Source organism: Electrona antarctica (genome assembly GCF_951216825.1).
Source record: "Electrona antarctica genome assembly, chromosome: 15".
NCBI lineage: Eukaryota > Metazoa > Chordata > Actinopteri > Myctophiformes > Myctophidae > Electrona > Electrona antarctica.
The window spans coordinates 14872324-14886461 of record NC_136796.1 but is presented as its reverse complement, the minus strand read 5'-3'; the positions used below and the strand labels follow the sequence as shown (position 1 = coordinate 14886461).

The window sequence follows — 14138 nt, the reverse complement described above, 5'->3', positions numbered from 1 at the left end:
CCTAACTTTTCACTATAACAACACTGTATAGGTCACATTTTACATAACAGGATGGTAGGCCCTACTATTACTTGTATCATTCTAATGATTTATAACAATTCTTATTCTTATTATAAGCTGATGACGGTGACCACAACATTCAAAGGAATGAGCACAGTACATTCACTCTTTCATCTTGTGATTTAAATCCCTTAAAACGGGGGGTTTCAACCCTTTTCATTTCAAAGGCCCATTATTTATTCTGTATTTGAGCCACGGATCACCATTTGTTGAGATTTAGCCTCTCAGACCCAAGACTAAAGAATATTTTTGTAGGATTTTGTGCACAATTCCCTGCTGTATTGATGTGGTACCATGGAGAGAAAATAGGCGCTGACAAAATAACAATTCTTCTACGTTCTCTAATTGTGTAGACTTCGTGTAAATTAAGTAATGCAGATTTTTAACAATAATTACGGGTCCATTTTGTTTAATTTTACACTCAAGAGTTAAGGATCTATAAGGGTTCATTTGGTTACCAACTCTCCATCATTTAGCTGGGGACCACCTGGAACCTCCTCAAGGACCACTGGTGGTCCCCGGACCACTGGTTGAAAAACACTGCCTTAAAATATTGAATGTCTTTGGACTTGTATCCTGATTTGAGAGAAAGAGAATATCCGTTTTGCTTTGAATGCTTCAATTAACTTTGTTTGAACTTGATGTTGGCTATTGTTGTACTTGTATGTTTGGATGTTTAAACTCATGTAAAATAATCTTATTTAGTGATTGGTAAATTCCAAATATTATCAAAGTATTCCATGGCGCCACCTGGATTAGCTTTGTGGCACGTAGGCACCCACTTAAAGAAACCCTGTTAGAAACCTGGTTTAGGCACAGTGGTTAGCAATTAGTGTAGCAGAGTGACTCAGGCTGAAGAACAGAAAACCTATTATCTCCCCTGCCAAGGGTGGATTCCCTTTTATAGGCTATTGGATTAGATGTTTGGCTTCAGTGTCCCTTCTCTCACACAGGAGACCCAGGTTTGAATCTACATTAGCACTGTTGTCTCTTAGCAAGAAAGTCCTGGGTTTGAATGTGACACGTCCATTTTTGAATCTGAATCTAATAAACAGGCTCTATGAACCATATTGGAAAAATGGAAATTAGGTCTCATACTAATTGAGGCTCTGTTCCATTTAGTGGTTCTCAAACTTTTTTAATTTCAAGCACCCCCATGACTCCCATGAGTTACAGTGTTACACACTTGTGAGGGGCTATTTGGAACCCTGTCAAGGAACCACGAGGGTACTTGCCTGGACCACGCTTTGAGACCCACTGGTGTAGCACAGTTTTTCCAGTGAACCAACATGCACAATATCATCCTGATTCTTGTTACGACCGCAGGTCGCATTTACTATGCAATCGTGTATTTCCCGTCAGTTGGTTGGTTGGATGGAGATCCCTGGTGTCATCAATATTAAGCCCATATATGGGAATGCCCATATATGGAGATCCCTGATGTCATCAATATTGGCCAGCAACTCTAGTCTACATCTGACCTCAAACCCTTACATCTCCATACATGGAGCTGACCCTTCTGACATTCCATATGTTGATCCTTCCCCATGCATCCTTCATCTTCGATGTCTCCCTTTTGACTGATACCTGTCCATTTAAACTCTAGACGGGCCTGCTCCTGCGCCCGGCAGCCGGCGAATACTAGAGTTCTCTACAGATTAACCCATCTACTGCCACCTGGTGGACGCAGAGCCAACTGCAGACTGCCGAGCCGGTTGTAATGTGACACACACTGGATTCACATCCTGTTTGGGCGGCCATCTTAGATGCTAAGATTTCGAGTTATTCAGCTTTTTAGTCAGCCTGTATAAAGGGAGGTGAACGGCAGTGCGGATGCGCAAACCCGTCTAGGATCACTAAAGAAGGAAAGGCCAAGCCAAAAAAAAGGGAAAAAAAGGAATCAGCGATCCGGTTTGATATCAATAATAAAGCTTATCTGACGGAACGTTGCGCCAGAAGCAGTTGCCGGTTGGATTCTAATTGGCGGAACGTTCCATCATGAGCAGTTAATTTGTTAAGGCCCGGCCCTAACTGGGCCCTCATCAAACCCTGTACACTCAAGACACTGCCCCCGCTGCCACCCTTAGATCTCCAGATATGCAACTGACCTGTTCTGACATTCCATATGTTGATCTGACCACATCAAACCCTGTACACTCAAGACACGCTCCATATATGGCCAGTTCAGAATTCATTCCATATGTTGATCTGACCCCCCATGCCAAGGCGCCAGTGCTCGCCCAGCAGTCTGCTGTCACCTAGGCGGATGCGTGCACGCGACTTCGCCCTACCCTTAGATCTCCATACATGGAGCTGACCTGTTCTGACATTCCATGTGTTGATCTGACCACATCAAACCCTGTACACTCAAGACAAGCTCCATATATGGCCTGTACAGAATTCATTCCATATGTTGATCTGACACCCATGACAAAGTGTCATCGCTCGCCCAGCAGTCTGCTGTCACCTAGGCGCCGGCGGATGCGTGCACATGACGTCGCCCTTTAGGGAGGTCGCTTCTCGCCCTCAGGCGTCTTACTGGTTTGACCAGAATGGAACAGTAATTTAATTGGGAAGGAAGTAAAGTGAGATCCTCGTCATCCCAAGCCCTGTTGGTTGTTCCTCCCACAAAACTAAAGGTGAACGAACCTTTGCGAGTTTCGCCCCCAGGCTATGGAACGACCTCCCCTACCACCTGAAATCTGTGGTCTCTGTGGAACTTTTTAAAAAACCTTTAAAGACCCACCTTTTCAGACAGGCCTTTGTAACATAGTCCCGTATTGATTTCTTGATTTTCACCAGTGCCAATTGTTCCTTGCTTTATTGTTTTGCTTTTATTGTTGTGAAGCACTTTGTGAAAGGTGCTCTATAAATACAATGTACTTACTTTACTTACTAAAGAAGAGGTCCAATTTCTTTCTAATATATACAGTAGCTGCTGTGCATAGAGTCTCTATTAGAGCCTATTGCTTACCTCTTCTGTACGTGTTGATTCCACCTCACTGTCCTCTAGGCATGTAAAGGTGTACCAGTGTGGAATAGCCTGACAGGTAGCTCCGCCTACACCTTCCTTCTCTACCATCTGTCACCATGACCACGCCTCCCCTGGTGACGCCTTTTGGTGGGCAACAGCAGCAGCAGCAGCAACAGCAGGCTCAGGCAGCGCGTGATGTCAACACGGCCTCGCTATGCCGCATCGGCCAGGAGACGGTCCAGGACATTGTCCTTAGAACCATGGAGATCTTTCAGCTTCTCCGCAACATGCAGGTTAGCTAGTGGGTTGACCGGAGCCTGTATATCTGTCTCGCTGTACCTTTGTCTGTTTTGTGCTCCATGGTTCTGCTGCAGTGCTGTCTAACTCCTTCAATTTATAGTTTTCACTGTCCCATCACACTTAAGTCCCAGAAGTACTGTGGGCCCAACAGCACACAGGTGTGTGTGTGTGTGTGTGTGTGTGTGTGTGTGTGTGTGTGTGTGTGTGTGTGTGTGTGTGTGTGTGTGTGTGTGTGTGTGTGTGTGTGTGTGTGTGTGTGTGTGTGTGTGTGTGTGTGTGTGTGTGTGTGTGTGTGTGTGTGTGTGTGTGTGTGTGTGTGTGTGTGTGTGTGTGCTTGTGCTTGAATATGTAGAATACAATACTGTTCCCTTTTCCCCACCATGGAATTAGATAACTGTAACGCGACATGACAAGCCTTTTCTCTGTCATTGTGGTAAGAATTGCTAGGCAAGCTTTTTGTTTTTCTTGCCTTTGCAGTGATTCTTCCTAGATATCTGGACCACTATTGTTTCTCTGTCACTCATAAGGTGACCGTAATCACTCAAACCCTATTTACTGACCATATTGTTCACCCAGGGATCTGTACTCGGTCCCGTCGTAAAAGCTCACAACGCATCGAGTTGAGGGCTTGTAGAATGACTATTTTTGACAAATCTTCTTTGAATGTGACATGACCCTAAGACAGCCAACTCTAAATAGTCATACACTATTATCATCACTATATATAGCAAACTTTATATATGAATGCAAAACACCATAGCTGTGACTTGTAGTTCCAGATCAAAGACTTTCCATATACCGATACTCTCGCATGTTTTCTGTTCTGGCTCACTCACTCACTCACTCACTCACTCACTCACTCACTCACTCACTCACTCACTCACTCACTCACTCACTTTCCTCTCCCTTTCTTGTTTTTCACCCTCTTGTTATATCTCTATCTCTTGTTTAGTAGTCTCTCTCTCTCGAGACAGACTCTTGACTCACATCAATAAAAAGCTGTTTTTCCTTTATTTTTTGACGATGGGTTCTCAGATTGCTTGTTTAGGTATGCATGCCTGAAAGACATTGTTTTATGCTTCTTTCACGTTATGAAGGATGTTTAAAATCAGCCGGTGCATCCCTAGAGGCTTTCTGTTTCTGATCCTCTCGATCGTAATGAGCCTGGTTATCTTTAACAAGTAGTGTAGTTAAACCCAATTATTTTTGGTGTCGTGCAGCGAAAATAGCGGATCTAGCTCACAGTTCATTGCATTGCAATTAGTTGTGTTCTTGTAGATCTGGTGTTTGAAGATTTTTGTCTAGATTTGTCCTATAATGACCAATGTTCCATGTTAATAGCAAGGTTTTGTTTTTACTAACTAGGACACATTCCCATGGAAGTTGGGCCTTGAATTATTTTCATTGGTTTTAGTGGGAAAGCAAAGCAGAGCTCTGTAGGTCCTGAAAATTCTCCCACCTAGAGCTGGCTAAATGTAGAAAGCAGTTCCAACGTTTATAGCATTGTACAGGCATTAAAAGAAATGGGTTTTGTATTTTATTTTTTAATAGCAAAATTTGACATTATTTTGTATAAACTCATGTCCTATGTAAAATGTACTGTATATTGGCCACTAGCTGAAACCTACTGTTTGCCTAGTCAACCAGCTGCTTGTGCAGATAACCTGCCACTGTTTGGAGATTTCCGTTGTAAATTTACCAGCCACAGCGACCTTTAGATGAAAGATGTTCGTTTCCAGACCTGTGTCAACGTGACCTCTCCTCTTTCTGTGTTTGCCTCCCAGTTGCCTAATGGGGTGACATATCATCCCAACACCCATCAGGACAGGCTGGGGAAACTCCAGGAGCACCTGCGCATGCTGTCCGTGCTCTTCCGTAAGCTACGGCTCGTCTACGACAAGTGCAACGAGAACTGCACCGGGCTGGACCCCATACCCCCCGAGGTGAGACTCCAATGCATATATACAGTGAGACTCCAATGCTATCTATACCAGTGGTTCCCAAACCTTTTCATGTCAAGGACCCCCACATTGACAATAATTAGCCTGCCAAAGACTGAAGAAGATTTTTACAGCTCTAGCAGTGATTTTCATTTCAAGGACCCCCAGTTTGATATGCAACAGGCTACGGAACCCCATTTAATGGCATTTCTATCTCTGAGAACCCAATTTATATTGTTAATTTATCTCTGAGAGTGTACAAATGGAACCAAATGGACCATTTGGTTCCATTTGTGCACTCTCAGAGTTACAGACCCATAAGGGTCCATTTGATTCCAAACTATCATTTAGCTGGGGACCCCCTGGAACTCCCTCAAGGACCTCTGGGGGTCCCCGGACCGCACTTTGGGAACCACTGATATATACAGTGAGACTCCAATGCATACCATACAGTAACTGGATTTGATTTAACAAGGTAAATGGAGGGCCAGTTCATTGCAGCATGCCTAGGCTCAGAGGTAGCCTAAAGACAGAGAAGCAGATGTGTTGGCGGAAGTTTGGCGGTTTAAAAAAAAACAATCGGAGCAGCAGAAACAGCCTGGGCAAGGAAAGTAAATAAGTTTACTTTCTTATTCCTCAGCATTCTTCTGTTATATTGGCCCCGAGCAAGGAACATAAGCCCTAATTGTTCTATAGCTGCACAGCAGCGAACAGCAGAAGTCTGCGGTTGTACCGTTATGGTCCCTGGCCTTCTGAGCAGTGGTGGAAAGTAACTAAGTAACTAACTTTTCTTGAGTCTTTCCAATTCCCAGTACCTTTTCTTCTACTCCACTACATTTATTTGGAAACTTTAGTTACTAACGTATATTAACCACTACATTTCAGCTATTTGAGAATAGCCGATCTACAAGCTCACAATGCGTCGCGCATTGTGAGCTTGTAGCTATTTTAAACGGAATTTTATACATTTGACTTGTGCAATGGGAAATACTACATAATGAATACTTTTACTTTTAGTACTTTAAGTACATTTGTATGCCAATTCCTTTGTACTTTTACTCAAGTACATTTTGAATTCCAGACTTTTACTTGTAACGGAGTATTTCTATAAAGTATTGGTACTTTTACCTAGGTAAGAACTTTGAGTACTTGTTCCACCGCTGCTTCTGAGAATGAGTGCATCTCTGTGAACATGAAGCAGGAGGACACGGTTGAAAGATTACTGTACATGCTAAAAAAAACAAAAAACAACCACAACCCTGACCTGAATTAATACAGGTTAATACCCCTGTTCCCTTTAGGATAATATATTACAAAGCAACCTTTTTTCAGTTGAAAATAGATCAATCCTTTTGGGTGACACTTGACAGAATTATCTTTCAATTAAGTATGAATGTCTAGTGAATGCAAGGGTGATGTCATCATCCCTCTTAAACTAACCTCAAACCAACCCCCTGCACATATAATATATCATGTTAGATAGATTGTATTTTTGCCTTTTGAAACTCCACCGTTGATATCCAAGATGTAGCATTGATTCTTGATTCTTTATTTAACATGGATCATGTGACTTTTGCAGTAATTTTAAGTAGAACAGAAGTGCAGAACACGCACTGCTGTATATTTTTACAAGATGCCAGCAAAGACTAAATCCAACATAACAGTAAGTCGCTGCACATTTGTAGCAGCTTTAGTGTAATCCCTTTATGCAGCACGATAAGAAATTCTTTGAAACATATAGTATGTCTTTTGGAAACAAATCCCAAACGTATTTGGTTTGCTTGGGTTTCTGTAAAGCCCGATTTAGAATTCCTTGCACGCAAGTGTCGCATCCAGAAAATAGCTGATCTGAAAGCGTGCCACGGTGTGACGACGCATTGTGAGCTTGTGGTTCGGCTGTTTTCATGTGTGACACCGAAACGCAACGAACAAATCTGGCTTAGGGATTCTTGCGTAGGGCGACTTTGTGGTCCGAGACCAAGCACTGGCACACATGATGCATCACAGCTTTTCCCACAAACTGCCTGACGTTAGAGGTGGGAAACTGTGAGTTTAAAGGAAGTAGGTCATTGGTAGCCCCCTGCTTCACACGCATGCACGCACGCACGCACGCACGCACGGTCACAAACACACACACACACACACACACACACACACACACACACACACACACACACACACACACACACACACACACACGCGCACGCGCGCATGCACGCGCGCACACACACACGACACACCTACACAGGCACACATGAACACAGACATATGTCATGCGCACACGGACACACACGCACACACATGCACACCTCAACCCAGGGGGACTCTTACCGCCTCCACTCCCTCCAGGTCTGTTTCATCTCAGCTCAGAGCAGATTCATTGGCTGCTCCAGGTGGGTCTCTAGGGCCTTTTTACCGGTGGTTACGGTCACCCACCACCTCTAAAGCAGCTGTCAAATGCCAACGCACACACATGCACGCACACACACGCACGCACGCACACACGCACGCACGCACCCTGCCCACCACCAACCTATATGCCTGCCTGACTTCACATAAACCACATGCATGACTCTGCAGGAGTCTTATGTGTCTATATTAGAGGGCCAGTCTGTGTGTCTGTATGTGTGGCCGGAGCTAATCTCACGAACCTACCTGACTGATCAGCCCCAAATGTCTTGTGCACTACCTCCACTCATTTATTTTCACGTGTTAAATTATTTATGACATTTACGAAACCTTTAATGGAAGTCAAAGGCTTCTGATCGGGCTGAGACTTTTCCCAAATTTGGAGTCATACATCTTATAGATACATTATAAATGACTGTTGTTACAGTCTATTGATCATTCGTGTCATAGGCTAGCCGAGATCCACAGGATTCTATTATTTATTTTAAATAAGAATTTCACTTGTGTTGACTACTCTAAAAGGTTCTGACTGCCTTCCTTCCTTGAGCATGCAGTGTGCCATGCCTCATGCAGGGCTGCAGCTTGGCTATTCTCTGTTTGATTGGATTTATGGCTGCAGTGGTCCCTTCCCAATTTCTACAGATTGACTTGGAGCTAATCTCTTTCACCAGACTCCTACTGAGGATAAAAGAGGATGTGGGAGGAGAGACACCACTCTTAAATTGGAACAAATCTGAAATGGCTGCTAGCACAGTATAAGCTTTCCACATTGAATTAGACGGCTATTCGGAAGCAGTTGCGATGAACACGCATTTACGGGTTATTAAACAATTATACATGGCCATATCTTAGGTTTTAACCACTTAAACCCTCTATACTGAGTAAACCTGACCTGAGTTGGCTCTGTACTTGGACTGCTCATTTTTCCCTCTACACCAAATCTCTTTGCCGAAAACGTTGCCACCACATGGAGATGGTTAAACTCTCCATGTGGGGCGAAGGTGACATTTCCATTTGTTACTGTGCTTATATACTGTTAACTCATCATTGAGTCGTTACACCATACAGTGTTTTTGTTTAGCCTTTTGTGCGCCATTCCACTTTAGTCAGATGTTTATACCTCTGCCCCTCGAGGCAAAGACTCAGTCTGCTGCTGACCAGCCAATATTCCAGCTCGCCATGTTTTGTCTGGGCCGGGAGGGTTGTTGATTTTGGCCCCGGCTCCGCTGCCATTTATCATCGGCGAGAATTCAGGTTGCCTGACAGCCGCTTGCTATTGGCTGCCCCGAAACAGGAAGTGGAATCGATGACTCAGGCACTGTGACCTCATTGCAGCCCAGTAATTAGCAACAGGCTCATTTAATGAACAGCTGGGCCCCCGATGCCCACGTCAGCAGCACTCGTCAGCCGGCCCCTGCAGTTGCTACCATGTTCACTCTTTCTTTGTCTCTAATTCGGTCTTTTCTCTGCTGCCCCATTCTGCTGCCCCATTCTGCTGCCCCATTCTCGTACGGTACAGTACTGTATGTCTCCTCCCTTTCTCTCCCTCGCTGTCATTTCCTGCTTTGGACGGACATGCCTTTTCATTTACTTCTGGAAGTCCTTTTCTCCTCATTGTTCTCGCCTGTCTCTGCGAGGCAACACGGAGAACTTCATTAAACCATTCTTCTCTGTCAAACAGGAAACCACATCCATCTTTGTGCAGAGGAGGAGGAGGCAGGGGGTTGTGACTCTCTCTCTCTCTCTCACACACACACACACACACACACACACACACACACACACACACACACACACACACACACACACACGCACACGCACACCGACCAAACACCATCCATCCATCTTTCCCACCATGCTTTGCACATTTCATTTTCCACCCTCAAGCTGCCAAAGTCAGCTCGCCGCCTCTAAAATTCAATATGCCGTTGGCCCGGGTCTGGAATTATCAAATGAAAACACTTTCTTCATTTCTGCATTGAATATTCCGTGACCCTTGTGACAAGAACCAGAGTTTGTCTAATATAATATCCTACACATGTCTCTGTCTTCTTATCCCCCCCGAGAGCCACATAGCTTTGAGTTTGGCACCAAACCCTGCCCAGAGACGGATGAGAGCACGAGAAAAATCAATAGCGTTTAATTTAACCCAGAGAGCACACCAATGTAACCGAACGGACCCACACAGGGTCCGTTCGGTTACATTGGTGCACTCTCACCGAGTTAAATTAACACTCAGGGAACACTGTGGGGAATGCTGCTCAGGTTTCTCTATCTCAGATCTTTTTCTCTTTGTGTGTGTGTGTGTCTCTCTCATTCTTCCCTTATGTCTTTTTCACTCCCATCTTCTACTCCCATCTTTGTCTCTCTTCATCTGTCTCCTTGTCTCTCCCCGTCTCTCTCACTTTCTCTACGTGTCTCTCTACGTCTCCTTTACTCTTCTTAAATTGTTCCCTCTCTGTCTCAGACAGAACTCTCTCTCTCTCTCTCTCTTGCTCTCCCTCTTATTTTTTTCCCCTTCCTGGTCTATCCTTTGCATCCCCCTGTCTGTCTGTCTGTCTGTCTGTCTGTCTGTCTGTCTGTCCGTCCGTCCGTCCGTCCGTCCGTCCGTCCGTCCGTCCGTCCGCCTCACAGGAAGCCACGGGTTAGTTTTAATCTGCCGTAAATTATAACCGGCCGCGCCGCCATGGGTTAGTTGTAACCAGCCACACATGTCGGGAACGACGGTGTTGTCGGACTAATGCCTGTCGGACGGTTAGTATGTCTAACCAACGTATGCACCCCCCCCCCTCTCTCACTGTGCGTCTGTCCAACTGTGCTCTGTCCAACAGTTCCAACCCCAACATAATATTTGCAGTAAATGGGAGCCGTGCCTCCAGACGAGGCAGCCTGCTCTAATCATTCCATAGTGTCTGTGGAGACCTCCGCCAGCTGCTGAACCGACGGGGCAAGCGCTACAATTGAAACAGAATTAGCCCTAGATCTCCTCCACTGTTTAGAATAGCACGGTGCCAGACCGTTGCTGGAGCATGCAGCGGCGTTTTCACTTGTTTTCCCACCTGGCGGCAGCTTTCATTGGCTGGTAATTGTTCAGAGGTCTCGTATCTAATCTGTGTTTAGGATCTGGACCTGTGCGATGTTTTTTTTTTTGCTTTGGCAAGGATGCCCCAGAGAGAGATGATAGTTTTCCTTTGCATAAGTACTCCCTGCCAGACGGGCTCAAAAATGTTTTTTTCTTTTTACACCGGGTGCCAGGAGATTAGACCTGATTTATACTGTTGTGCAGAAATAGCAGATCTACAAGCTTGTAGATTTGCTATTTTCGGTGCATGATGTCATATTGTATGACATCTATCTATCAATGTGCCTGTTCTGACATCACAATGATGTTCTGACATCACAATGATGTTCTGACATCACAATGATGTTCTGACATCACAATGGTGTTCTGACATCACAATGATGTTCTGACATCACAATGATGTTCTGACATCACAATGATGCGGGCGAGGTGGCATCATTGCCCAACATCATTGCACTGTTCTAAATGTTTTTTTTTGTGGCTTTCGCCTTTATTTTATATATTTTATGGAGGGACAGACAGTAGGCAACGGGCACTGTTCTAGTAGTATAAATGAAGCATTAGATTTAGTAAATTCTCCCAATGTAGAAACACTTGAACCCGAACCATCTGGAGATGAAAACAAAGTATCAATTAATTCTGTTTAACCAAGGCCTGCTTGTCACCGGTGTGCTAATTATGGCAGCTTCCCTCAGTAGGCAAAACCCACTATGCAACTTCATTACATGAGTATCATTTGGATTGATAGCCAGAAAAAATATTGACAAAGATGGACTTGAGGTTATAGTCTAGATGATGCTTACGGAACTCTGCGCAAATGCCGCCGTCCTGACTGCATCACTGCTGTGCCAGTAATGATGGCAAAGCACACCCTCTCCTAATGTAATATTTACTTAAGTGCCAACTGCGGCACCCAAGGCTGGGAAACAATAACCACCTACCAAATTCTGGTCTCTATCTGGGATGTTAGTCAACTCTAGCAGCCAATTTGACAACTGAATTGATGACCATTACCATTTTTATGTTCTAAAAACGTACATGACTGGTACAAGAGGTACACTCCCAGTGCACGGCTGACAAAAATGTACCCACCCTGGCCAAGACAGTTGCCAGTTCTAGACTGCCTGCCTGTAGCTCACGTTGTGTATAGCACACAATTCTGCATTGTTGTTGTTGGTCTGCTGCAGATTAATGCACCAGGCACTTCTAGTATGGGATCCTGTGTGAGGTGACAGGAACAATGTGTTCCTGGGTGACTGACTGTGTGTGTGTGTGTGTGTGTGTGTGTGTGTGTTTGTGTTTGTGTTTGTGTGTGTGTGTGTGTGTGTGTGTGTGTGTGTGTGTGTGTGTGTGTGTGTGTGTGTGTGTGCGTGTGCGTGTGTGCGTGCGTGTGCGTGTGCGTGTGCGCGCGCACGAGCGCGCATGCGTGCGTGCGTGCATGTGTGACGGCACTAGCCTCCAGCCCCGATCCCCTCGTCCCCCCTGTTCCCCTCATTGCCCAGCTTACCACTAGGGGGCAGTGTGCATCTAAAGGAGGGCTCTCAGGAATGGCTCGCTGTGAAGAGCCTCACACATCAGCCTCACTGTTGTGTCAAGCAGACAAGGTCAAGCACACAGAGCGTTTAAAAATGAATTAATCTCCCACTCCCTCTCTCTTTCTTTCTCTCTCTCTCTCTCTCTGCATTAAAGAGAAGAGGGGTAAGATAGTACAAGGCGGGGGTCCAAGAGCTTACACAGAATACCCATTTTCACCACTCCATGGAAACAAGATTATTATGCGGAACAAAGATAGGCGGCATGTATAAAAAAGAAATCCAGTCATGTGAAGGGATTGTTCGTTGGCACGCAATCCAGAGTATGAGTGCACTCAGCAAGTAGGGCCGAGGTACAATATGTACTGGTATACAGAAACAATGAAGAGACCACTGCAAAAAGGTTCTTAACCCATTTTGACCTGAGATCAGATTCTAAAAATGTCTTCTACATCCTGACAGTTTTCTGAAAAAGCTATGTTTCTATGTCAGTCGTTCTTCAATTTTTCAAAAAATAGCAGACCTACAAGCTCGTAGCGCGCCACTCGGTGGCGCGCTATGAGCTTGTAGATCTGCTATTTTTCAATAGCTAAAGCATAACATAATGCTAACACCAAAAGGGGTTCCCGCCCAAAATAAGTTAAGCATCTCTACATGTATGTTATGTTAGCCATTCCATTATCTGTTGAATTCCAACGCAAGAAGCAACCTCATTTTACTATTTAATTACATACCGATGACCTGAAAGTTGAAACGAATCTTATTTTAAGAGGAAAACTATAATTGCAGTAAGAACAGCTGGATGGATGAAAACAAACTGTGCTAGTAGTTAATTAGTTACACAGAAATTATGTTTATTTCACCAAATAGTTCTCGCTAGTATATACTCTCCCATAATTTAAAACGAATTCACATTTTGCTGTTTAAAAATGAATATGAACTGTCTGAAAACACATGTTCTGTTCATATGGGACCTGTCATTGTCTCCACCAGGCCGAAGGCATGGGGAGAGAGTATGTTTTGCACTCCGTCCGTGTGTGTGTCCGTGTGTGTGTGTGTGTGTCCGTCCGTCCTTCCGTCCGTCTGTTACCAGCTAATCTCCGGCACCGTTAACCCGGTCGATGCCAAACTTTGCACACACACTCCCAGGATGCCAACGATGAACCTCTGCCCCACATTTTCCAGAACGGCCTGTTATATGCCCCGTTTTGAACAAAAGCCTCAAATCATGAACGCAGCATGCAATTTACGTGAAATCTTTCACACATTTTCTTACTAGGCTGAGGAATATATCTCACCCTTTTCACATTGGCCTGTTATAGCGCCACCAACAGGTTGATTTTTGCAAAACACATTTTTGGAACAAAATGCCTCAAATCATCCAATTGCCATCAAAGGCGTATGAAGAAATGGCACCCTTTTCACATTGGCCTATTATAGCGCCACCAGGAGGCCACAACCTGACCTGCCCTGGTGGAGACCTGTGCCCCGAGGGGCACTTTTTCTAGTTTTCATCTTCTTCAGGAAGAATTCGGGAAACATTTTGTCAGTATAGTTATTGGAATCAACATAAATCATCTTTACTCACAACACATACCTATGAATGCTGGTCATTTGCAGTGGCCTCTTAATGTTTTCCAGAGCTGGTATGTTTTCATGGAGTGAAAACTGGGATAAAGTACAATGTTTTTGTACTCGTTCCAATATAGATGAAGTAAGAGAGGCACAAGACAAGAGGGTGACGCTTCCTAAGTTTCAAACTAGATTAGCTTACTAACAACAGAACCACTTTGTTTGAATCAGACAAGAAAAAGGCAACACCCTATCTTGTAAAAATCGAT

The 14138-nt window shown here is 44.5% G+C and overlaps 1 protein-coding gene across 2 annotated transcripts in view; it reads left to right on the top strand.

The window, feature by feature from the left end:
- The window catches only part of med30 (mediator complex subunit 30), a 61203-nt gene that overhangs the window by 10875 nt on the left and 36190 nt on the right, over nucleotides 1-14138 (top strand). For both annotated transcript variants that reach the window (XM_079522863.1, XM_079522864.1), the window contains 2 exons: nucleotides 3074-3327; nucleotides 5119-5277. In XM_079522863.1, coding sequence (XP_079378989.1) covers nucleotides 3151-3327; nucleotides 5119-5277 — 336 coding nt within the window. In that variant the 5' untranslated portion in view covers nucleotides 3074-3150. The remainder of the gene's footprint in view (nucleotides 1-3073; nucleotides 3328-5118; nucleotides 5278-14138) is intronic.